The 25208-nt window shown below is 42.1% G+C and overlaps 5 protein-coding genes across 7 annotated transcripts; 1 reads left to right on the plus strand and 4 right to left on the minus strand.

Moving 5' to 3' along the window:
• The first annotated feature begins 60 nt into the window (after positions 1 to 60).
• tmem43 (transmembrane protein 43) lies at positions 61 to 4539 on the plus strand. Its single transcript, XM_076156495.1, has 12 exons — positions 61 to 219; positions 1024 to 1170; positions 1287 to 1421; positions 2001 to 2095; positions 2538 to 2587; positions 2670 to 2739; positions 2845 to 2915; positions 3007 to 3134; positions 3237 to 3311; positions 3416 to 3517; positions 3625 to 3742; positions 3820 to 4539. Exons 1-12 carry the CDS (start codon positions 202 to 204, stop codon positions 4020 to 4022), a joined length of 1212 nt encoding a protein of 403 aa, XP_076012610.1. The 5' UTR covers positions 61 to 201; the 3' UTR covers positions 4023 to 4539.
• A 75-nt stretch (positions 4540 to 4614) lies between these two features.
• Positions 4615 to 7449, minus strand: LOC143005232 (rho-related GTP-binding protein RhoA-B). Its single transcript, XM_076156496.1, has 5 exons — positions 7331 to 7449; positions 6269 to 6426; positions 5713 to 5833; positions 5473 to 5603; positions 4615 to 5361 (listed from the first exon to the last, which is right to left on the minus strand). Exons 2-5 carry the CDS (start codon positions 6422 to 6424, stop codon positions 5188 to 5190), a joined length of 582 nt encoding a protein of 193 aa, XP_076012611.1. The 5' UTR covers positions 6425 to 6426; positions 7331 to 7449; the 3' UTR covers positions 4615 to 5187.
• Positions 7450 to 8736: 1287 nt separating this feature from the next.
• On the minus strand, positions 8737 to 11769 carry cishb (cytokine inducible SH2-containing protein b). Its single transcript, XM_076156771.1, has 3 exons — positions 11556 to 11769; positions 9672 to 9824; positions 8737 to 9547 (listed from the first exon to the last, which is right to left on the minus strand). Exons 2-3 carry the CDS (start codon positions 9808 to 9810, stop codon positions 9048 to 9050), a joined length of 639 nt encoding a protein of 212 aa, XP_076012886.1. The 5' UTR covers positions 9811 to 9824; positions 11556 to 11769; the 3' UTR covers positions 8737 to 9047.
• A 1204-nt stretch (positions 11770 to 12973) lies between these two features.
• LOC143005224 (twinfilin-2-like) lies at positions 12974 to 20163 on the minus strand. Of its 3 annotated transcripts, XM_076156486.1 has the most exons (11): positions 20139 to 20163; positions 19231 to 19308; positions 18968 to 19146; positions 18524 to 18619; positions 18261 to 18365; positions 15648 to 15662; positions 15477 to 15512; positions 15248 to 15373; positions 14928 to 15078; positions 13957 to 14078; positions 12974 to 13839 (listed from the first exon to the last, which is right to left on the minus strand). In XM_076156486.1, exons 1-11 carry the CDS (start codon positions 20161 to 20163, stop codon positions 13672 to 13674), a joined length of 1101 nt encoding a protein of 366 aa, XP_076012601.1. In that variant the 3' UTR covers positions 12974 to 13671. The 3 variants fall into 3 exon arrangements, with proteins under 3 accessions (XP_076012601.1, XP_076012600.1, XP_076012602.1); XM_076156485.1 differs by lacking the exon at positions 15648 to 15662; XM_076156487.1 differs by lacking the exons at positions 15477 to 15512; positions 15648 to 15662.
• A 1533-nt stretch (positions 20164 to 21696) lies between these two features.
• Positions 21697 to 25177, minus strand: LOC143005225 (WD repeat-containing protein 82-like). Its single transcript, XM_076156488.1, has 9 exons — positions 24482 to 25177; positions 23804 to 23904; positions 23610 to 23676; positions 23141 to 23240; positions 22622 to 22738; positions 22376 to 22531; positions 22197 to 22266; positions 21974 to 22116; positions 21697 to 21885 (listed from the first exon to the last, which is right to left on the minus strand). The coding sequence occupies exons 1-9, from the start codon at positions 24640 to 24642 to the stop codon at positions 21856 to 21858; spliced, it is 945 nt and encodes a 314-aa protein (XP_076012603.1). The 5' UTR covers positions 24643 to 25177; the 3' UTR covers positions 21697 to 21855.
• Positions 25178 to 25208: the final 31 nt, after the last annotated feature.

The following is a 25208-nucleotide window of genomic DNA, read 5'->3' on the forward strand; positions in this document are numbered from 1 at the left end:
AATGTAGTCCAAATCGCATCATAGGCCGTGGTAGAAAAACTACACTACCCACAATGCCGCGGGTGAACGCTACTACCTCCAGGTCGTCAGCGGGGTAAAGTTGCTGTGTACTCTGTGTGGCCGCTGACAGTGTGTGGCTTCCTCGGGTCACGATCATCTCCAACTCTACTGCCTGACTGAGGCGGTGAAACAGTTTCAGAAATGTCTTCAGCGCCGACAGTAAGTTACACCGAAAGAAGCTTTAATTTTAGTTATATTTGTCGTAGCTTCCGGTGTGTGTAGTTAACTAACGACTTGGTCTCTCCCTCTCTTTATCCGTGCTATTCTTCACGGTTTGTTCAGTCATTTTATTACTGATATGCCATCATAATTCATTAAGTTACTGATAAGACGTGTCCTTCCTAATTTACATCAGTTTCACTTCCTTAAAAATGTTGTTCCCTTCCTAACTTTGGAAGTGAAAGAAACGGGGTAGAGGGTGTAACCTGATTAGTTCATCCATTACTTGACTGGAAAGGTATGTAAGGACAAGAGCAAATAAATTGAGAGGGTGAATAAGTTTGAGGAAAAGGTTGTCCAACATAAATAATCTGTACAAAGTTGGGTTCCACGTTGCAGCGACACCTTTGTATCGTTTGTGTCATTTTCCTGCACTGTGTTGTTTCAGGTGTGTTTGGAAATGACTTGGCTTAGTTACGTTATCATCATAGAAATGTCTTTAAAAGTAAATTCTCTGATCAGAGGCTACAATTGCAAACTTTGGGCATAATCTGCAATAAATAAATCTGTTAATTTATTTTTTTGCTATTTGTTTTCGTCCTGGCCCACCTGGGATGTAAAATACAAAAACAAAAAGGAACTGTTCTGTGTTCTGGTAATCAGTCACTGGTCTGTTTTATTTTATAATAGATATTTGTTTGGAGTGATTAACTGCCAAAAGCAGCACTGAATGTTTGAGAAGATTGAATAAAGTCAGTTCAGTGAATAGTAGACTGGGCTGAATTTCCTTTGTTTTCTTTTTAGTTTTCAGAAAAAGACCCAAATCGTCACACGCGTGTACGGAGTCGCCCCAACCCAGGGTTCCTGGAGCGACTGAGTGACACTGCAGGAGGAACAGTGGTCGGTGTCGCACTGTTTTTCCTCTCATTTTATGTTCTCTTCACCAATGAGGTAAGGTGTGGGAGCAAACACTGAGGCTGCGTTAAAGAAGCCTCAGTCTAGGTTGTTGATACTGAAGGTGTGTTTGGTGTCTCTTCTGCTTGATGTTATGCGTCTCTGATCCTCAGGGGCGGGCTCTGAGAACAGCATCCTCCCTTGATGAGGGTCTTTCTCAGGTGGTGACCTTGCATCGTGGCTCCAGCCTCGACGAGCAGAACAACAACCGCTTAGTTCACCTCTCTGCACCGCTGTACACCTCACAGGTACCAGCTGACTGCTATCCAGTATCACCTCCATTCACAAGTGTAAACACTGTAGATGAATCTTACATGGATCTGCCTGATCCTTCCTGAAGCATATCTTCAACCATATCTTTGTTTCCAAACACATTTAGCCACACTTTTATTTAAGACATAAAAAGAAGACATTTCTATTGGGCTTGTATATGACTCCTGTAGAAATTGAGTTTGTAGAAGTAACCAAGCAGGTGGGCAAAACAATACCCATGAGTCACCCAAGAATATGTAGACTGTTATTGAATTAAATGTGTTTTTCAATTTCCTACTTGTGCTGTAAATGTAAGTCAGACGTGTTCTTAGTTTGGTCCCTTCAGTAAATATGGGTTGAAGCTTTGTTTCCCTTCATTTTACTTGGTGGTCATGTCTGACCCCTGTTGGTCATGAGACAGAGTTGATGTAATACTGGATGAAGGTTAATTTTCTTCAGCTAATATTGATACAAATATCCTTTATCTCCTTCTGTAGATTCTCTCATAAATTTTTAGTTTTAAGCTTGTTGTTTTGTTTTATTTTTATGCCGACCATTTTGTATTCTCCTTTTAGCATTTGCATGACCCCAACTACAGAGTTGAGGTGCATGCGGCCAAGCTGAAGAGGCAGGTGGAGATGTACCAGTGGGTGGAGTACCAGGAGAGCCGGTGAGTCAGAGGGGTGGGGTCAGGACTGAGGGTGTATGCTGGAAACATTTACTACCTTCTCACACACACACACACACACACACACACACACACACACACACACACACACACACACACACATTCTGCCTATTGAAGAAACAAATCGATTTCCAATTGCGCAATCAAGGTCTGTTATTGTCTGTTATTTCAATCACATTATGGTTATATACATATACATGACGTGCCTTCGGCTGGTAAAGGCTTGAAGATGTGTCACCTCTCATTTGAAAGGTCGAGGTGAACTTTACTTGGATATCATGACCTGGATGACTGAGAACTTTCACAGACATACAGGACATGAATCAATTTACCAACTTAATGGGAGTATACTCTTTAATGTGCATGTTGACAGGCTGAGTGATATAAGACTGAGGGGAGTACTTCATTTTGTAATTCATTTCAGGGACTACGAAGAGAATGGCGAGAAGAAGAGTGAGACGACATACAGCTACAGTGAGTGTCATCGAGCCTGGACTGGGTTTGACTCTCTTGTGCTCTCACAGTGACTTAAAGTAGAGTGATTCTCTGTCCTCAGATACAGAGTGGAAGTCGGAGTTGATCAACAGTCGACATTATGATCAGGAAATCGGTCACATCAACCCGAGGTGCTCAGATGCTTTGACTATTGTTCTTTTATTCCCAGGAGTACAGATTTACACGTGAAAAGAATGTATGCATCTGTCTGTAATATTATCTTTGAATCTACACAGTGCCATGGCGGTTGAGAGTGTGACCGTCGTGGCTCCTGTGATCAGAGTCGACTCTTTCGTCCTGTCTGAAGGTATATATGTGATCTAAACAAACTAGATTATTGTCCTCATGTGTCTGATTTTACATTTTTATTCACCAAAGGACTGTTTAATTATCCTTAGGATTAGTAGAGCAGATTGACAACTTTCAGACTCTGAGCCTGAAGCATTTTACCACCGCTGACCTGGACTCCTTTCTCACCATCGATGGCGATTATTTCTATCACACCTCAAACCCGCGCAGACCCGAGGTAAGCGTCACAGTGTGGACTTAACTCAGATACACCAGCGCCTGTCACCTGTCCTTTGCCTTCTTACATATGCCGCTTTGTTTGTTTGGGTTTAATCCTTAGGTTGGGGATGTGCGTGTGAGTTTCTCCTATGCTGGACTCAGCGGGGAGTCGCCCCAACTCGGCCCCGCCCAAACTGTGAGTGACCCCCAGTGTGGTTAATGTTTTAACGTGAATGCTCAAATGATTTGTATCTCCGCTGCTTTCCTCTTAAATTGTTGGTGAAATAATTCATATTTCAGGTCACTGTGGTGGCCAAGCAGGCTGGAGAGAACCTGAAACCCTTCAGAACCAAGTCGGGAGAATATCTGGAGATCCTGTACCTTAAGGAACTGTCTGCAGAGGTCTGTCTGCATCATATTCAGTTCATATTTTCTCCCTCATTTGGATGGTACGTCCTTTCCGTGCAGTTCTGGTCAATGGTGCAGATGTGCCTTTTTTTTGTCTGCAGGAGGTTTTTGAGCTGAAACACCACGACAACCAGATGATGACCTGGGGCCTGAGGGCTGCAGGCTGGATGCTCATGTTCCTTGGCATTCAGTTGATGATGCGCATCATCTACACCTTAGGTAAACATACTCATTTCCCTTTATTCCCAACTTTGCTTGATTACACACTCATATTCCTCACTGGTTTGTGTACGCAGTGGACTGGGTCCCCGTTCTCAGAGAGCTTGTGTCTATTGGACTCGGTCTCTTCGCCATCTGCATCGCCTGCTCGCTCTCCCTCCTCACCATCGGAGTCGGCTGGCTCTTCTACCGACCCTTTGTGGCAGCGGGTTTGGTAGCGTTAGCTCTGGTTCCAGTGCTTATCGCTCGCTCACAAGTGCCCTCAAAGAAGAACCAGTGACTTTAAGCTCATATGCACTCCTTCCAGCTTTCAGAGCTGAGCCGGAACAGGTTTTCTCGAGTTGCGTCTCTTGACATGTAGAACAGGTTTTGGTCAACATCCATCTGCATTTATATTGTTATTGTATCATGGGTGACGTTTGTTCCATTGTCCAAATTGCAGTCACACTTGTTCTCATTGACAAACCGTAGCCGTCCTTGCCTTCACAGCTCAGATGTCAGGAGGGTGTGACCTCTCAAGTGTTCCTTCTACCTAAACGTAAACACAGCTTACTGTTGTTCACAATGAGCAGAAGTTAGTATAGTTGACTTAAGTGTATGACTCGCCAGTCTTGTTTTACAGATGTGTTCCCTGATCCACGTGATCGTTTTTGTGTCACCTTATTCACACAAGTTGTCTTTGTGTTGTGTACTTTGTTTGCATTTGTGTCGCCGTTTGGAACGCCAAAGAATTGTAGGTTTGTCAGCTTCTCGTGTCATTTTGAAAGAATTGAATAAAGCAAGCTTCCACAGCCTTATTTTGTTTCTATATCACTCAGAGATAGTTATGCTTCATCCAGTGTTCATCAAGAAACTGATGAAATTTATCAAGATTCTTACAAAGTAATTTATTACACAAAACATGAAGATTCCATTTGTGTTTTAACAAAATGAGTTTCCAGTCTTGTCGTAGCGCACGTGATCATAATGCACATAGGATTTCTATATGGAGCACACAAACAAATTTAGACTTCACGTGTGCGTCTGTTTGAAATAGTTAAAGGACTACGGGGTCACAGTGTGTAGGTACTTCACCCTAGTTGGCTGTGGAAATTCCTCAGATCAGCAGGCAGGGCTCCAGCACTTAAACTGTGGTTGGCAGGTATGACAACAGGTCCCCTAGCTGACCACTTTCATTACATAGTACAAGATAAAGGAGGTTTCAGTATGGCAGATTTACTCATGTTAAAGTACAAAAGAAGCATTTTTCATAATCTCAAAATGGAATACTGACAGAACCTGACTACTTTTGCTTAAGACAAAAAAGTAAAAGCATGACACCTTTTAGTAAAAACTGGGGAGAACAGTCTTTGTGTGCCTGTGTTTGGGGGTCGGTTTCACCTAAACGCTCGCGCTCTCTCTCGATCGCTCTCTCCCCCTGCAGGAAGCAGTCCTCGTGCCTCCGCTTACAGTAGGAGACATTTATTGCTCTTCTTCCCCCGCCGGGCCTGTAGCGCAGCCCTGGTGGCCATCTCGAAGACTTCCCTCACGCCATCCTTTGTTTTTGCAGAGCACTCCATGTATCCGAAGGCACTGATCCTGTTGGCCATGTCCCGACCGTCCTCTAGTTTCACAGGTTCCTATGAGGGAGAGCAGGACAAGTTTCAGCAGACGCGCCTTCACTAGAGAGACTCTATATATAATTATTATATATAATACACAACATATATATATATTTGCCACAATATTACCTGCTTCATTTTGGCAAGTTCTCTACGAGTGTGCTCATCATTGCGCAGATCCTTTTTGTTTCCCACCAGTATAATGGGAACGTTGGGGCAGAAGTGCTTGACCTCAGGAGTCCACTTCTCAGGGATATTCTCTGAACAAGTGGAGGAACAAACGTCAGCCTCAGATGCAACGTAGACAGATCAGGTGGAAAGAAGTGTTGTTCAATATCTATGTGATCTGCGATTGGATATTTTCCTTACCAAGACTGTCAGGGCTGTCAATGGAGAAGCACATGAGAATCACATCGGTGTCAGGATAAGAGAGCGGACGCAGTCGGTCGTAATCTTCTTGGCCTGCTGTGTCCCAGAGTGCCAGCTCAACCTGTCACAAGAGTTCACAAATCAGCTTCACATCTTCCAGCGTACAGCTCGGACATTACACTGACATGATGCCTGCATTCCTAGGCCTTATTCTTTACACTCTCACAGCTGATAAAAACATGCAGTTTATTTTGTCTTATAACATTGGTATCAATTGTTTCAGAGACTTATAATCTTTGCATCACCATCAGTTAAAGGTTGTGGAAAGACAAACACGGCAAAGTATTTTAACAGCATTTTGATGTTGATTCATGTAGACTACCCTGTTAACTCTCCTGTATTACGCTGAATCCATCTTGCACCTGAGCCCAACTTATATGCCGGATATGCACTGTTTACTCTTACAACATCAGATAAGGAAACCATCAGCTGTTACAGTGAAGACGTGGCACAACAAACAAACAAACAATGCTCGTACAGCGCCTTTAATCCATACCTGTTTGCCATCCACCTCAATGTCGGCGACATAGTTCTCAAAGACTGTGGGCACGTAGACCTCTGGAAACTGGTCTTTACTGAACACAATGAGCAGACAGGTCTTCCCACAGGCTCCATCTCCCACTATGACCAGCTTTTTCCTGATCGCTGCCATAGCTGTAAGAGAGACAAGAGACAAGTTATGACAGAGGCCCGTTTGTCTAAAACAAGGTGGAGGCTTGTTTTATTGGACTGAGGCGTTGTGTAATCAAAGACACGCACTGGGGGGAACGATCAGCCGGGATGATGGTGACACTACACCGAAATGGATCCAATGTGAACGACATTATAATGAGCCTTTAATGGCGACATCAGTATGCATCTCGACCTCAGCGGCGATTAGGATATATGAGTACGTCAATGTTACTTGTTGCATAAATCGGAACCATGATGCAGTAGAGTTCCCTAAGTCCTCTTTGACGTACATGTTAAAATTCAAGCCAACTTCTTCTTCCATGATGATACATTTCCGCTCAGTCTTTCTCACATACTCACGTCAGCATAACAGAAATAATTAAATGTATTTGAATTGATATGATTGTGCGATGGTAGAGGTTTCTTTTTTTGCCAACATTTAATCCTGAATCTACGTGGCGTTTCCTAGCCCAGATTTACGTCGGGAGGTTCTGTTTACAATAGACTTGCCGCTAGCTACTGCGGCTAGCTCGCTGGTTAGCCGGATATGCTGTCGGTGCGATCGCTTTACTTAATTTTGGGACAACGTTAACTAAACTGAGACGATAACACCGCCGCTTGAACATCGCCGTACATAATTAACTGCTAACATGTCGAGCAAACATCGGTTAATGCCGGTTAACGCTAGCTAGCTAGTTAAGAAGGACTAGCTTAGCAAAACGGAAGTGAACGGCACTTTATTGGTAGGTTAGCTAACAGCTAGCTAGCGTAATCAGAACGTCGGAAGAAAATGTAGGTTAACAAAAATATGTAATTATATTATAGGGAATAGTAAGAAACGACACGACACCATTCCCACGATTTACTCCTAAAACCACACACTTACCCGGTAATTGGTTAAAAACTATCCCAAATGAATTCCAGGTAGAGCTTTGTTGGCCTCCGTCTTTGCTCCTCTCTGCTGCTGTAGCATTAGCATTAGCATGGGGAAGTGAGGGGGTGGGGACGAGATAACAATACACAATACAGTACAAAGATGGAGCTGCGCATAATAATAATATTAATTTACTGTCTGCGTTTTTTTCAGTATTAAATTCAGAAGTTTGCTCTGTATGTCTACTGTACACAACAATACACGACAATATTGAGGCAATTATGCGTTCATTAATCAACAATATGCACTTACTATGACTGCTTTTACTGTCTGCCCTCAGTATAATGAAATTGGAATTTGATTGCATTTTTTTCTATATCTAAGCATTTGTATGTTTTTACGTGTGTTCTCTTGTCTAAAACTACATCAGTGTCATAAAAATGTGAATAAAGGTGATGATAATGATGATGATGATGAGTTTATCATTATAATTGAACCAGTAGTAGTTGCTACTATTTTTACAAACTGCAGAGAAGCTCAATCCCCAAACAAAATAAAAAGTAAAAATGAAATAAACACCAAGTATTCTGGGGGGGTGGGGGGCTGACAGTTTGGGGACAGTGTGTTCTCAGTTGGTGCAGTGTATTAATGAGGGCTCTAATCCTGATAAGAGGCTCAGATCTCCCTCGTGGAAAACCAGTTGATGCATGCTTCCGTGGAAATAGTAATACTGTGACTAATAGCTCACATTCATCCATCTGTTCAAGTGGCCAGTGGTTTAGAGAAAGACACATGTGCTGACTGATTGACTTCTCAGAAGACCTTTTGTCCACACAAGAAGCTGAGAACATTTTGCACTGGAGATTGATTTTCAAGATGATGTGTCTTTTAAACATATATATTTCTATACTCTTCATGTTGACTAGCAAAATCCTAACCTTTTTCTTTTCACGCTCATATTAACACTGTGAATCTGATCAGCACAGCCTCAACCATTGTTATTCTTTGTTATATTGTCATTTCCTCTGACGTCGTGAAATAAAACACAGACACGGAGAGCTTAGGACTTTTCAGACTTCATGACAATTATTATTCTTTAAAATCTGAAAATCTGAAATATCTGTATATGTAACATTGTATGTAACATTGTATATTGTATGTTAGTAAATATAGGATTTGTGTAATGACCATAATGGTGCGTAGAAGTTGCAGGTTTTTACATGAGAGGACTGTTGGCGGAGCTAAGCCATAATTCATCAGGTTCACGATCTCCCGGAAGACTGAATAAACATTGCTCAGCTCAAAGCCTCAGAGAAAAAGAAGAAAAACACATTTCAACACAAAAACTTTGTAGCAAGTTATCCTTGTTAACACAAAAAAGTTACTACAGTATATTTACCATTTTATTAGTGGAAATTTGGGCTCCATTGAGTCAATATGACAAACTGAACATAAAAAAACCAAATATAAAAAACAGCGTTTCAGAAACAATAATTTGCAATAAGTAAAACAGACATACTGACACAAAAAATAGTTTTTTACAGAGCTGCAGTAATGCTGGGCAGTAGGATTAAAAAACAAATCCAGTTTAACCATTTGCAGTGAGTGATTTATGTTCTATTTAATATCTTGCACCAGAGCCATGTCTTAGAATCAACTCAGGTTCAGTGTGTGTGGTCATAGAGTGTGACCCTGACCCAGGTCTCTGTCTCTTGAGGACTGGACACCCTCATATTTGGAAAGGATAGTCCTGCAGATAGTGCAGTAGAGGCCTTGGGAGGGGCAGCTGGTCGGGGCTGTTAGTGTGTCTGTTGATGGTAAGACGTGTCAGGTGCTGCAAAGAGTGAAATGTCTCTGGTTGTTGCAGTGGGCGCACAAGCTTCAGAAACACTCTGCTGTCCTGAACAGGGTCATGCTGTGCTTTGAGCTGAATGTTGTCCACGCTGGCTGCATGGCCCTGTGCCGCATTGTCTGAGTTGGTGTAGTGATGTATCAAGCTGATAACATTGGGGAAGGACGGCAGGAGAAGCACGCCGGGTGCGATGCAATCCAGCCCGAAAGAGCCCCTGCTGTACTGTATGCGCACACTTGTAGGTCCACGGCTGGTCTTCACTGAGAGGGTCAGCATGTACTGAGGATGGCTGCTGTCCCGCACCAGGAATGTGCCCTCGGATTTCATAAGAAGAGCATCCCGAGACTCGCCTGCGGACATGTGACCCCAGTACCAGCCTGCAGTTAAACAGATCAAATTCATTTAAGGTGAATTTCGTTGTGCAAATGTGGTGTTGTTACAAAAATAGGGTCAGCTTGGATGCCTGACTAGTAAACTTCCATGATTTTTTTGCTGGTGTACCTGAGGTATGCAGATACTGGATGTTGGTGGTAATGCAGTTCCACTCTTCAGTAGACTCCCAGACTGGTGGAGATGGAGGTGGACTGCAGGGACCATTTCTGTCCTCATGATGGGAAACAGCCATTCTCTGGGCAACCATTTCTGACCGTCGCCCTGCCAGGACAACAGAGATGTTGATACTGAAACATAAAATGATGATAATAACTGGTTCAGGACACCGCTAAGAGGAGCCGTTTCTGAAATTTATCACAGCATCCTGGACCTAGGGGCCCAATCTAACTCTTTTTTTCCTCTCTCCACAGCCCGTAATGCATTCCGAAGCTGCATGCACAGTGGTATTCAATTCATTTCAATACAACTATATTCAAATATTATAACAAACGTTTTCTTGAGGCACCTCAGAGAAGAGAGAGAGAAGCTCAGTACATCATGGGAAGACCCCAGCAGAGGGTGTCTGCCCCCCCAGACCGAATCTGGAAGATGGTTCCACAAGAGAGGAAGCTGATAACTGAAGGCTCTGCCTCCAGTTCTACTCTTGGACATTCTAGGAACCACAAGTAAGCCTGCCATCTGGAAGTGCACTGTTCTAGTGATGTCATCCTGTAAAAACTGTACCTATGAAATCATCTCATAAATAGCAACACTGATGTCACCTGAAACATCTTTCATCATTATGTCATTTCTACATAACCTTTGCTGGCTTTGGTTAGTTGCCTTTGCTCTGTTTGTCATCCCATTGTCTTAATTAACGTGAGCATTACACAGCCTCGTTCTCATCTTTTTCTCTGTATGTGCTTCTCTCTCCCTTTATGTGAAAACATAATCTGCATATAATCTGCTATTTGACATCATTCTGTGAAAAACTACCTATGAGATCATAAACATCAATGATGTCATCCTGGACTCTGTGTCAACACTACTGTGCCATGTTCTCACAACCTCTGGCAGCTGTGGCTTTCTGCTGTTTCTATTTCAATTTACTTGAACATTATATTGCCTATTTTACCTCAGGGTCTAATGTCTACCTTTCGCTCTCTCCCTCTGGCTCTCTGCCTCCCTCCGAAGAAAAGTTAAACAAAGTTAAACAAAGTTAAACAAAGTTAAACAAAGAATAATAATATAATTATAATATATGTATTATATTATTATATATATATAATAATATACAACCGTCTTTCTTTTCTCTCTCTCTTTCCCCCCTATTTCTGTACAGAAAACAATTTCCAAAAGGTCCCATAACTGTATGCACACAGTCATGTCAAATGCTTGCTTCAATAAAAATATACAACAAAAAAAGAAAAGGTAATCTGCATATCACAATGTGTTACACACACGTGACAATGTGGTTTCACTAGTATCGCTCTGGTACAGCTCAAGTCACCCTTTCTTTGTCTCCTCATGCATCTTATCCACATGTGTATCACATGTCCTAGGTCTCATCAATATTTCTTCACTTTATCTCTTTTTCTCCCCCTCTTGGTGTACAAAAAAGGGTTTCTAAAATGTCAAAACTATATGCATACTGCTTAGGGTTAGGGTATATCTGGTTCAACTTTGACAAATTGATGACTTAGTTGATGCAGCATTACAGGGTAGTTATTTCAGAATTATTGAGCTGTGTCAAACATACTTATTTTCTATTAAGACAAACCTGATCCTGACACCCAAAAAACACCCAAATAATAATAATAATAATAATAATAATAATAATAATAATAATAACCATTTAAGGTTGGACTGTAAGATCAAATCATAATGTTTTATATTATTCCAATAAATTAGAAACAAACTAATAGATGCACTATAACCCAATTTTTGCATTGTTCGTCGTTAACACCAATGAGCTATTCACCAACATTCATCCAAGGCATGATATCGACTTACCATTGATAGGGCAAACTCCGACCAGTTAGATCAACCAGGGAATTAATCCAGCGACAGATACAATTTCCCGCAGTAAATGTGATGAGTTAAAAGTATCGACAACTGAACTTGAAATGAGGTGTTGTCGTGACGTAAAAATCAGGAGAACGTGTCTATCTGTTAGCACTCAGTCAGCTCAGATGTGTGAGTGAGCGGACGGAAATGCCTCTGCTGCGTTCACTGATCAGTGTGGACTGGAAATTCTAGAAACGTGTTTTCCAAGAACGGCTAAGTGTTTCACAGCGCCCGCAGTGACAAGCACTGTCAACACACACACGCACGCACGCACGCACGCACGCACGCACGCACACACACACACACACACACACACACACACACACACACACACACACACACACACACACACACACAAAGCCCCCAAGCTACGTCCCATGTTCCATAATCTACTGTATATATTGAATAAATACTAGGATTAGTGTTCATATGTAATAATCATATACACGGAATGCGTTGGAATAGAAAAAAAAATACAAATACAACTTGTCTTTTTAAATGGACAACTTAACTGATTATCATTTGGATTTCCCTGCCTGTCTTGCTGCAACCACTTAGGGACCTCAGTGGAAATGTACAGGATTTAATGGTGAGTTCAAATCCAAACTTAATGTTGTTTCCACATTCATACAAACTATTTTCTCACTTTTCTATGGTTTCTACGTCTTTACATTACATTACATTACGATCATTTGGCAGACGCTTTTATCCAAAGCGACTTACATTACATTACATTATATTACCACCCTTCGCAGAGGGGGGAGCAATTGAGGGTTCGGTGCCTTGCTCAGGGGCACCTCGGCAGGGACTCGAACCGGCAACCCTCCGGGTCTTAAGCGGAAGCTCTACCCACTCGACTACTGCCTCCCCTCCACTGTCTTCTTTAGACATTTTGCTTTCACAAGCAGAGACCCCATTCAGGAAACAGTGCAGCAGTGGAATACATTAACATCTATCACTAATTCATCCCAATCCAGGCTACACAGTTTGCGGGGAATGTGACCTCCAGTAAATTGCAAATTTCATGTATCATGCTTTGTTCAAGTGTCCCAGTGGGCAAATTGTTTTACTTTAAATATCATTCTGTGCAATTCATGCATTACAATAACCAAATCTAATGTATCCCATCATCACCAAACCCCTCTGTTCCAGCATGCAGTCATTCAAACCACTTGAAATCTACCATGCAATTATAACCCAAAATGACTGGGGGAAACACATGATCTCAGCTGGCCTGTATGACGTTAGCATACCATAAACACAAGGAGGTAAAGAAAATATTTTATTATAGGACCATGTAAAACAATAGCCTTCTGCTATGGAGTCAAACCTTGCTCGGGTGACTAAGAAGGCAAAGGCAACTGTATAAGTGGAGCAGATTCATTTACATGTGATAAAGAGTAAACCATGGGCACAGCATAGGCGTATACCTAAGCAATATAAGGGATAATCCACCATAAAACAGGAAATGCATAGCCATTTTCTCCAAATCCTGCAAAGCAAACTATTTCTAAAACTATTCAATTCAGTGATCAACATTAAATCAAATGGACTCTACAGATCATAACTACAGCAGCAGCAGCAGCAGCAGCAGCAACAACATGGTTCATCCCCCTTAACATATTGCTGTATTATCATGACTTCTTAATGTCTTCTCCTACAGCTAAATATGATTTCATTGGAATGACCTGTTACTAACCTAAATATGTGCCAACACGACGAACCAATCTTTCTAAAGGAGGGATATCAGTTTATACAAAGGATTTATCTGCCTTAGAATAAGCAGATGTATGTAAACAGACAGTGTTACAGCAGCTCCTGACATGTTTTAAGAGTCTTGGCTGTCGTTGTTCTATCAGTGCTTATGTTCATACATCAAACGCCATTGAAAAATACACATGAATTCTGCTTTATGGTGGATTCATTTTAAAAATGGCTAGAAGATAAACAATCAAATACCAAGTCAATTCGGAGATACGGTGGGTTGTCGTTTGGGTTTGTTGAAGTTTGTTTCATGTCAAATGATCGTAATGTAACATCTAAGTGTGTGTGTGTATCACATCTAACTGTCTTCCCCGTTCTCCCCTGCGCCCTTGATGAGGCGTTTGTTGCCCCTCTTCCCGCCCGGGCCGCGGGGCTTGGCAAAGGCCTGTTTCAGGGTGTGCTCCATCGGGTGGACTTCCTCATACAGAAAGTCTTCTGTCAGGCCGTCGCCGCTGTCAATCTCCATCTAAAAACACATTCACAAACACACAAAAAGCAATACATAAGGGTGAGGTGATGACCTTGTTCCTGCTGAGCTCTGTAAGTGTCATCCTACGTGTGGATGGATTAAGGTGACCTGCACCTTTTTGTTGACCTCCAGCTGGTAATCTCTCTCCACCTCTTCCAGTAGCCTGTTCTTACAGCTGGAGTACAACATCCGCTCCTTGATGCTGCAGGTGTACCCGGGCATGGAGTATATGAACACTGGAAGAGACAAGCATTCATCTTCATCGCCTGACACGTCATTCAATCAGATGGAATTATTGTTGCTTCTTTTTAAACCCTTTACACACTGATTGCATTGTGAGAGGAACATATGAAATGAGTGCCTTATTGATGTTAACTTTGTTAGTGCATCTGTTGATCTGTCCTTGTGATGACAGGCAGGCTGATCAGATATCTACAGTAGTTCTCTGGAAATTGCGGCAATTCATTACACATGTGTGTCTTTCCACCGGATGATCACCACATGTTCCATGACACTATTCTGAATAATTTACTCTAACCTTTACATTGGAAAAGACTACTACAACTTAAGTGACTTCTTAATTAAGGAGAACATTCGTCACTTGAAATCGATATTGTTTAATTCCAAACCTATTGAAAACATAGAAACTAAACCGATCTACTTTGAAAACTACTTGGTTATATGTTTCTTGTGTGTGTGTCAGCTGTGTCCAAATCCCATATTAGATACAAATTCTTTTGAGTAAGTCAAAAACAAACTGTGTCAACTTACTTTACTTACTATCATGTATGTATTTGTTTTTGATAGAAATACATTTAATATGTTTTCAATTCATCATCATTGTATTTCCCTGTATGGTCATATGGAGAATAGAAAGCTAAAGTGAGAAACCTGGGACCATTTCAATACAGAATATTTATAATAGAGCCTATAAATCATTCCCTCTCCGACTGAGTGCTGCTCCCATTCCAAATCTTTGTTTAGAAACGCTAAACTGTTGGCTTCCTTGTAATACTTCAACACAATTCCACTAACAATTAAGTTACATAACTGTATCCACACTTCCAGTGAGGTTAAGTACTGACCGAGAGCTTCCTGCAGCTGGCCCTGGTGGGAATGTTTGAAGACGAAGAAGTGATATCGTGGTGAATCTGTGGGAATCCTGTATGGAAGCTCATGAGTCTCTGTCGGATTGGTGTGAACCAGCTCAATAGTCTCTTTGTCTACATCCAGCCTCTGAAACACACACACACACACAAATTCACATAAGGAGTTGTTCACGGTCCAGGGACATGAAGAGCTCATTCTTGAACACACACACACTCACACATTAAGCCACAGAGCCATACTAAGCAAGATTAGATCTTTTTCTGGGAATAAGTGTCGTGTTTTACGCCTTGCTCACCAGCTGTATATAGTTGATGCGTTTCTGCCTGAGTTGCTGCAGAGCTCGTTTGGCCTCCTCTTGTAAAGGGAACGCAAGACCCTGGAGAGTCTGCGCCCTTTTGTCTATGCCAAACTCCATTGTGACCTGCAGAGTGGACAAAAGTGGGGTCATCAAGAAAACTAATAGACTAACTTATAAATTCTATGTGGACAAAAACACGTGCTGGTGAGTGATGAATGTCACAAACCCTCGCTCGTGGAGTCGCAAGCCGTCTACGTTCATCCTGTGGACAAGAGAGACAGTTTTGAAATCTCTCTCTCTCTCTCTCTCTCTCTCTCCCTCTCCCTCTCTCTCTCTCTCTCTCTCAATCACACACACACAAACACATGCACACACAATCTTATTAAGAACAACGTACCCAAACAACTTTATCCTGCAGGAAAGCAGGGAAAAGAGAGAAACACACTTACATTATATTAACCATATTAAACAAAGACAGAGGTAACTCAGTATTCAGGTACTGCACTTATACATCTAAGTACAATGTTTACGTTACAGGTACTTTTAGTTCCATTTGGGGAGACTATACATTCAACATAACATTAACAGTTACAAGTAGCTCAAGCATGTTACATTTGTGTGTGTGTCTGTTTGTTTATCTATTAGCAGGAAGTCTCAAAATGTCATAGCAACAAATCTTGGTGGGCAGGTTGGACATGATCCAGTAAAGAACCCATTACATTTTGGTACCGGTCAGCCTGATGGTGGCAGTTTAACATGTTTTGGACAACAATAGGACACAACACTGACACCATGTGGTCATTTCTTATGTTGCATTTTTGTTGTGGAAAAGGTTCACAATGTGAGACCGATGGGAGACATTCCAGCCCAGTTTCTCCTTTAAAACTCCCTTAAGTTCTATAAAGGTGTTTTTTCACACACATTTTGACAACATGACACCCATTCTGCCCTACCTTATGTGCTATACCTACAACATTGTGTGGACTAGTCATAACCACACACCATTTGTATAACTCCAGTGTTTACATTAGAACCTACTCAGAAACTGGAATTGCACAAAATGCTTCATTTAAATAACTTCTATAATGTTGCCTTCAGGTATACTTTATTGGTCTGTAGCTGCTGTCGGTGTTTTCAGCCAAATTATGTTTACATGAAAGTTTACAAGGTAAACACAACATCTCTGTATGTGTGTGTGTGTGTGTGTGTGTGTGTGTGTGTGTGTATCAACTTGAAAAAACAGGGTAAACTCCTTTGTTTAAGTTCAGATAAAGACCAAGAAGAATAACATTTACTGAATTTAACCTTTAACTTGTAACATTTAAATTACAAAAAATTGAATTATTACAAGTTATTGAAAGCCGTCTATATACTACTAATAATTCATACCTACAGAACCAAACACAAACACATTGTTAAGTCTCCAATATTCCAGCTGAGTTTTTACATCCAGCTTAACAATTCTCCACAGAAACAACATTATTATATATTGATACATAAACTATACAGACACAACTTCATTTGTTACTATTTTTAACAGTTCACTTAAGCTGGATGTTTGTAGATATCTAAACAGTATATAAACGTCCAAACGTCTGCATGGTATCAGACAGAGTGTCTGCTGACCGGGCGTCCAAAGCTTGTGGAGCCTCTGGTTAGTGAGCTTCCTTGATGCCTTTTCCATTTCTCCCTGAAGGGTCAGTTTATCCTCCTAAGGAGCTGGATCTCCTTTCTCCTTGAGCACTGTGAGTTCTCTCTCCTGATTCTACCAGATCCTTTCTTCTCCTCCATTTGGATTCTGGCTGTTGTAGTTGAGACCCACTCCTTGCTCTTCACCTCTGGCTGCTGATGCTTGTGATGCTGGGAGGACAGGCAGTTTTTAGTTGATTCTCCAAAAGATTACAGATGTTCTCCCAGGTATCCTTCAAGTAACTCAGGTTGCTCAGTGAGGAACTCGGTAACCTCCGTTGTCTTGTCCAGCTTATGTGGCCGTACAAGCAGGGGCGTGTTGTCCAGCTGCAGCAGCATGGGTGCAGTGGCATCTATCTTGTTGATGAATATGGTGGAGGACTACCCTTCACATCCTGCAGCAGCTCTCGGCTCAGTGTCCAGAGCCTTCATCCATAAAGCCGTCATAAGGTTCTGTCACCAGCAGGCTGCCAGGACCTTCCCTCAGAAAAGGCCCAGGGGGACACTGACAGGCAGACATCAGCGTCTCTGGTGCCCTGGCGAGTCGTCGCCTGGGCACATCTGCTTTGGTTGCCTCCGTCTGATGCGACTCCTCCACCTCTCCCTCACACTCAAGCTGTGTGTCCATCTGCACTCTAACAATGGTAAAGTTGTGCGAGGTTGTCGGTTGAAATGCTAGCTGCCTGTTGTTGGTAGAGGAGTGTTGCTCTCTGATTCTCTCTATGTGTTGGCTGATCAATGAAATGAAGCTGAGAGGCATTTCGGATGGCTCCTCTTGTGTTGGTGGTTGTCATGGAAACCAGGTTACAAGTTCAGGAATGCGACTGCCCTGATAATACATGCATACATCCTTAGTTCATCATACGTATCTGTCGTCAGCGGTGCAATCCCACAATGCAATGCAGCAGTGCTTTAGTGAAACTTTGTATCCAATGTGGAGGACCAATGAGGCCGAGGTGAGCGGCAAAGCTATTTTCAAATGTAAGTAACGTATACTAATGAAGAGATTTAAAGATCTGTTTTATCATATACGTACATTATCTAACGTTAATCTTAACTCGGAAATCAAATGATTCGTTTTCAGTTAGTTTACATAATCTGTCAGTGTGGCTCTGTGTCCTCTCTTATGGCTTGTGTCGTTAGTTTCTTTGAATCAAACATGAACATTACACAAGGTGTGTTTAGTTACAGTTAGAAGTACTTTATCCCCAGCAATGAACCCATATTGATCATATCTATCAATACACACAAAAAGCCTTACTTAAAATGTTCTTTTAGATTTACAGTATCATACTTTTACCACATTTCCCTGTCACTTTACCTCTGTGACTTTAATTCGTTGTAATTCCTGCTCGGCTGCTGTGAGGGGCGCCGGGGAGGAGCAGGAGGACATGTGGCGCAGGTACCCCTGGAAGCACAGATCATCCTGCACGCACACACACACACACACACACACACACACACACACACACACACACACACACACACACACACACACACACACACACACACACACGGGATGGGATGAGTTCCGAGCTCTGAAGAAACACTGACCATTCAAATCCAGAGCAGATCTTCACTGACCTCTACTGTGCCAAACATTTCATCTTTGATGTGAGCTCCTCCAAACTCCTTCTTCAGTGTGGCTCGGGTGGCTGCATACATCATCTTCTGCCTCACCTAGTGGGTGCAGGACAGACAGACAGGCAGACAGACAGACAGTTTGTGCTTTGCTGTATGTACTTTGAGTAACCATCTGTCATCTTTTGAAGAATGGATGACATGTGTTGTACTGCTGTATTAAAACAGATGCAAAGGAATTTTCTTATTTAATTGTATTGAATTCAGTAAAATACCTATATTTAGCATATACAATATCCTAAATTTCTTTTAAACCTACAGAGGAAATGAATAACACGATCTGTTTTGTAGTGCTTTTTATAAACAGAAATGACCTATTAATGCTTTGGACCTCCTGTTTCAATCTTTTAGTTTCTTTCTGGCTGATAAATGTGAGAACAGACATACTGGTGATTGATCAGGTGACCAAGCAATGAAGATCCACTCATATCCATGTGCATTCTGGGAGTCTAGGCGGTAGAGGATGTAGCATGGCTCCTGAGGCATGAGCAGAGGGAGCAGGAAGTGGTCGTAGTCCTTGTCCCAGCTCTGTGCAGGCTCTCTGTATGACTCCAGCACCAGTTCCTCTGAGGACAAACACCTTTATCAATAAAGATAAAGGCTTCCTTCTGTTCAAAACTTTTAAAAGGAGACGATCAGCTGCTGGTTACCATTTATGATGACAATCTTCATTATTCGGATGGCACCTCCTCTCGCACGGGCCAGAAAGTCTTTCAGCTCAAATGTTGCTAAAGTAACCAGATATAAGGCAGACAAGTCAAAACTGAAGATGGGAGGGGGGTTGAAATCAAGTGAGACAGAGTTGGGTAAGTAAGAACTTGAGACTCCACTTCAGGGAGAAAATTTGATCCACTGCCAGATCGTCACGGTGTCACCTAAAGTTACTCAAACACACGGCGGCTGCATGAAATAATCGGGTTGAGGGATAAAACAGCTTCATAGTTTCTTGTTTTTCATTCCATGAATGGCAGATTGGTAGTGAAAATTCGATTTAGGTATTTCTTCGACTCCCTCTTCCTCTCTCGCCATGGTTACCAAACACAGCGGTCTCATAAATGATGTAAGATCAGGTGAGAAAGGTGAGAGAGGTATGCTTCCGCCAACCCTTCCCCCTATGCTCCAATTACGCAAATGCCACAACACATGTATATTGAGCTTATAGCACCTGCAAATGTTTCTACACGTTAATCATCTCTGGTGTCAATAACTGAACATGGAACCGAATCAGCTGATTTCATAGCCGTGTTGCTTTTACGGTCTACCGTGAATTACACCGAGACACAAAGCAGGAATGTCAAGTCAGCGATGCTCCAGATTAATGTCGTGATGACCTCAGGGTGACACTGAATCTCTACTTTTTGTTATGGGACGACAACATGAAACATCAAAGAATTATCATCAGCGGCATTGTGAAGGTTTGTGACAGTGCAGTGACACAATAAAGACTTAAGAGACGAATCAAGAAATAGCACACAAACAGATTTGAAGAAAGCTCGATTAAAGCACAAACGTCATGCCACGAGACAAACATGGGCATATTCTTTAAAAATTAACTCACCATCTATTCCAGTTTGGTGGGACATCTTTGGCAGTCAGTCGCTCTGCTTCAAAAACTCCTCTGGTACGAGAAAGACTAGGTCCAGATCACTGTGTCCTGGCTCCTCTTGCTCAGCAGGCAGCTCTACCTCTCCACTGATGGCAGACAGACGGACCCACGCGCACCTGTGACATAAACGCCTCAAGGGCGACTTGGGAGATTCCTAACACTTGAAATATGATCTGCGGAACTGTGGCTGATGAGTAATAACGTGCCTGTCAGTGGATATGCCACCCTAACCACTGATCTAAAATTCTTTGAGTATCGATGGCCACGACTTGAACGCTCTCGGAGGGGCAGCATCCCCACCCCCCTCAAGTCACATGGGGGCTGAGGGCACAAGGAGACAAAACACACATTGAAGCAATCCACCGCTCAAGTCTTGGGGTGATGTGTGCTGGGTTGTGTGTACAGTGTGTTTCAGTATGCCACCTGTAATGACATTTTATAAGTCATTCACGCAGAGTGCCCTATCCGCTCACGCAGACGCAACTGCATCATCTCAAATTCCAGCCACCTGGTCACAGAAATGTGACACCCAGCAAGAATCTGACTCATACACCTCAACACTGCTCCTTGGGTTGGAATGATGGATTCCATGTACTTGTGTGTGCTGGAGACACATGTTATCCATCAGGTGACACCAGCGAGGTACCAGCAGCTCCACTGGGAGGCTGCAGTGTGTTATAGATGTGAGGATCAGAACTGTGTGAGGGATGGACGTCATCCCCCCAGGTGCAGCGTTCCAAAACTCATCTGTTATTATGCATCTAAAACCAAAACAAAATAAAACTTCATATATAATATATATACAGATGTGTACACAAGAGGAGGGTGATTGAAAGTGAAAGACAAAAAGTAAAAAGATAACTGGAAACACATGACATTAACAAACACTATTACAACTCACTGTCCTCTCACACACACACACACACACACACACAAGGCGCCTTCAATGCACGCACGCACGCATGCATGCGCGCAGAGGTGGGTGAGAGAAAGATAAGTGTGTACCTGTGAGGTTACCTGTGATGGGCTCATCCATTATTCACTCAGTGGTGAGTACACAACCCAAGCATCTATACATTATTCAATAGATACCCCCACCCCACCCCCACTACAAGAAGACACGCAGACGTTCATTCATCAAATGGACAAATCCTACAATTGTTGTTTTTAAGACCGAATTATAAATTCAAGAACAATTACTGTGTTTTTCAGTAAATGTTTCCAGTTATTTATGTACACAGAGCCACTTGCATCCTGTAGTTAATATTAAGCCTGAAACGTTTTAGAACATAGAGAAAGATCTGCATTTACTTTGCAAAATATGTCCACATCATTAAGTCTTATTTAATGGGTGATTATGGAAACAAGTTAAGTTAAAATATAGTTTTGATGTAAAACAGTTTATTATTTTTTCAAAGAATTTTACAGATGAAAATATCTATAAGTTACTAACAGTACATGAGGACAATAATAAAATAATTTAAAAACATTATGTACACTTTATATTTAAAAAAAACCGTACTATTAAAGAAATAGGTGACAGCAATTTAAAATCTTTCTTAAGTCTAAAACCAGTGAGCAATTATGACAAAAATGAGAATATCCCATGTCAGAACATTCACGTGTCCTCTTAGCATGATGGGGACGTGTCTCCACTTCCGCTCCTCTGTTAGTCAGTGATGCACGGGAGCCAAAATGTCTGTGGAGAGGAAAAAGCAAAACAAAGTCAGATCACAGTCTGGTTTCTCCAGCAGAGGCGACAGCATGCAAGACTTTGGACAGCTCACCATGTTGGTGCAGGCGCTCGCAAACGTCATGTATTTGGGGTTAAACTGCACGGTGTTGATGGGTCCCGGGTGTTTCCCATCCAGCACGGCCACCTTCATCCCGCTCTCGGTGCTCCAAACGTGGATCCTCCCATCCTCTGAGCCTACGGAGCGACCCACAGGTTCAATAACCACAAAGGTCTGCGAGAAGAGACTGAGGCAGTGCGGAGGCGTTTGGACTCACCGATCATGACAAACTGTGAGTCTGGAGTGAAGCAGGCCTCCAGGTAGATGCCTTTACTGTTGTTGTAGCCCTAAAAATGAGCAGAGACAGAGAACATCTTCAGATATTTGAAATCTGTTTTCGGAGTAATTCAAGGTGTTCTTGACAATGCAAGAGCGTAATTTCAGTACGTCTCTTACTGAAAAGCTGTGAAGCACAGAGCCATTGAAAGCGTTGATGAGGCGAATAGCTCCCCCGTTGGTGGCGATGAGAATCTGTTTCCCATCGTTACTGAATTTGAGTCCAGTCCAGTCACATAAACGATTGAACCTCGTCTCAAAGGAGGCGAAGGGACCCTGAGCATAGAATGTATTTTGAAATGTCACGCAAAGTATAAAGTGTGCTGCTACACACACACACAGCAGGTGAGTCGGGGTATATCTTACCTTGTCAAAAGCACGAAGGTCATATAATTTAATGGCCTGCGATTCCACACCAGCAGCAAATATCAGCCCATCAGGGTCAAAGGCACACACAGGTTTCCCCAGAGGATTAGTCAGGCCCTGAAACACAAACACACACACACACACACACACACACACACACACACACACACACACACACACACACACACACACACACACACATTTTCAGCTGCTTGATTTTCTCTGATAGACATTTTCATTTAGCATATTTCATTCTTTCTTTATACAATTCCGGCTATTAGCTGGTCCAGGTTTACATTTAAAGCAGATTAAAGTGTGGCATCGGTTCCCAAAGCAGGTGTGGTGACACCCAGTGGTCACAGGATAAACTCGCACAGGGTCATGGACTGCTTACTTGCTTTGACACTGAATAGTTAGGGCACTGAGATCTGATGAGCAGCAGCAGTAATTATACATTTGGCTGATTGCCTGAAGAAGAAGACACACGCGTCATTTTGCAGGCGATCACCCGACACTCACTTGACAGTTTGGAGCGCGCAGATCCCAGATCCGGATGGTCTTATCTAGCGAACCTGAGATAAATGTCTCATCCACTGGTGACATGGAGAGAGCAATGACCCTGAGAAAAGCCACACAAACACAGAACACATTTAAGATACGAAACAATCATTTCAGATAAGTCAACACCAGAAAGGATGAATCTTTAATGATGCCTGCAGATAACAAAACATGTGGAACATAACACGGAAATACAACCATGAGACAGACGGAAGTACTTAAAGAACACGCTGAATGTAGAATGTCTGCTTGATAAGGTTTTATTTTTCCCCAATCAGTGAACAGAGAGTAAAACGCTTGCAGTGTTTTTGTCAGAGGTGCAGGAAATGTATCTAAAATGTATCTAAGATACGTCTTGCTCCACTACACTGCTGCTGACTGTCTCTGCGTTTAGTTTTTAGGAGTTCAGAAACACTTCACACACACTCACCTTGCCGTATGACCTGGGAAATAGCGGATGTACTTATTGTCAGTGAGTGACAGGTATCGAATGGTATCTGTGAGACACAAAAGCCTGATTTTAACAGCATACAAAAAGATCAATCATTGCTTGGTTTTTTGTGAGTAAGGTTTGTTTGGTGCAGCATTGGATGTCAGCACTCTGTTAACAGTTGTGTTATTTACCATCTAGTTTGTTGGAGCTGTAGATAACAGTACTTGCATCCTTGTTCGTGTAGCGGATGAGGTCAGCTCCGTACTTCTTACTGAACAGGGTCCGCTCATGTCTTAGGAAAGAGAATGTTGTTTTATCAATCTGATCAAATAGGTAGAACATGTTGGTCTGCCACTCAGGACCCAGGCCAGGCAAGCAAGGATTAACAACTAGGCTACATACAGAATGGGAAAAATGTTGCATATATTCAAAAGCTTTAATATACATCAAAAGGTTGGTTCATAAAGATCAGGCTAGGCTTCAGCTGATTGTTTACATTTAGGTGTAGTATTTGTCAAACATGATGCAGCATGTGGTCAATGAGGTTTTGGTTAAATACCTGAAACGGGAACTGAAACGTTAAGTGACAAAGACAATACACAGCTGATGCATCTGATATCAATACAATTTCTTAACTGGCTAAACTACTACAAAAGATTAACATAACATTTGTATAAACCTGACCTCAACAGTTCGCTTTAAAATGGCATTTAGCAGTAATTGTAATAGTATTTTCGCTTATTTCTCATTAATTTGGCTTCCTCTCCAAAGCCAAAATGTATTAACACCAGTTTGTACAATTGTCCCCGTAAATGTTACAGGCAATTTGGCATTAATAATATTTTTGAGGCATTCTAACTGAAACTTACTTTCCCTCCGTGACGTCATATAAAACAATACAGTCGTCGTCGCTGCTGGATATTGCGCTCTCTCCATTCGGGCTGTAATCTACACAGTTGACTTTCTGGGAGTTCTCGCGATATGTTCTGGCAACCCTGAAACTCCGTATGATGCTGTCGGTGATTTTCATGGCTGCACACTAAAATGTTTAATAAAAACAAACTACAACAATGGACTCGGCGTTCAAATATAAAGACGTGGTTCTTCTCTTCAGCTCAACGCTTGGTTTACTGAAGCCACGTTCATTTATGTCCAGTGTTTAATCAAACATTCGCGGTTCGCCGTACATTCGCCTCTTGTACTCGCCTGACTTTAACCAAATTTTTACCAACCATTGTTTTTCGGGAAAATTACAAGCCCGCATATGTAGCGATTTGTACCGATTTCGAGTACAAACGATCATTCCCTTTCTCTCTCTCGGTGTGCCAGGTGGGCGGTGTCTCTTTAAGGCAAATGCGTATTGAGTGGCTTCTCTACGCCGGGCAGTGCCGTTACAGGAAACGTTCACTCCACACGAGGAAATGACGACGCACCACGGGGAACTTGTTGCTGTATGCGCCAATAAAATACGACAGCTATTAAAACGATTAGAGCTAGATTTTTGTTAAACGTTATTCGTTCGCTTGTTTTATACATATATCCGTATCGGCCATTTTTGAACTTGTTTTGGTTGTTGAATGTATTCTATATTTTTTG

The sequence above is a fragment of the Genypterus blacodes genome, unplaced genomic scaffold (genome assembly GCF_046128005.1).
Source record: "Genypterus blacodes isolate CSIRO-AG114 ecotype Tasmania unplaced genomic scaffold, CSIRO-AGI_Gbla_v1 ptg000070l_1, whole genome shotgun sequence".
NCBI classification, from domain to species: domain Eukaryota; kingdom Metazoa; phylum Chordata; class Actinopteri; order Ophidiiformes; family Ophidiidae; genus Genypterus; species Genypterus blacodes.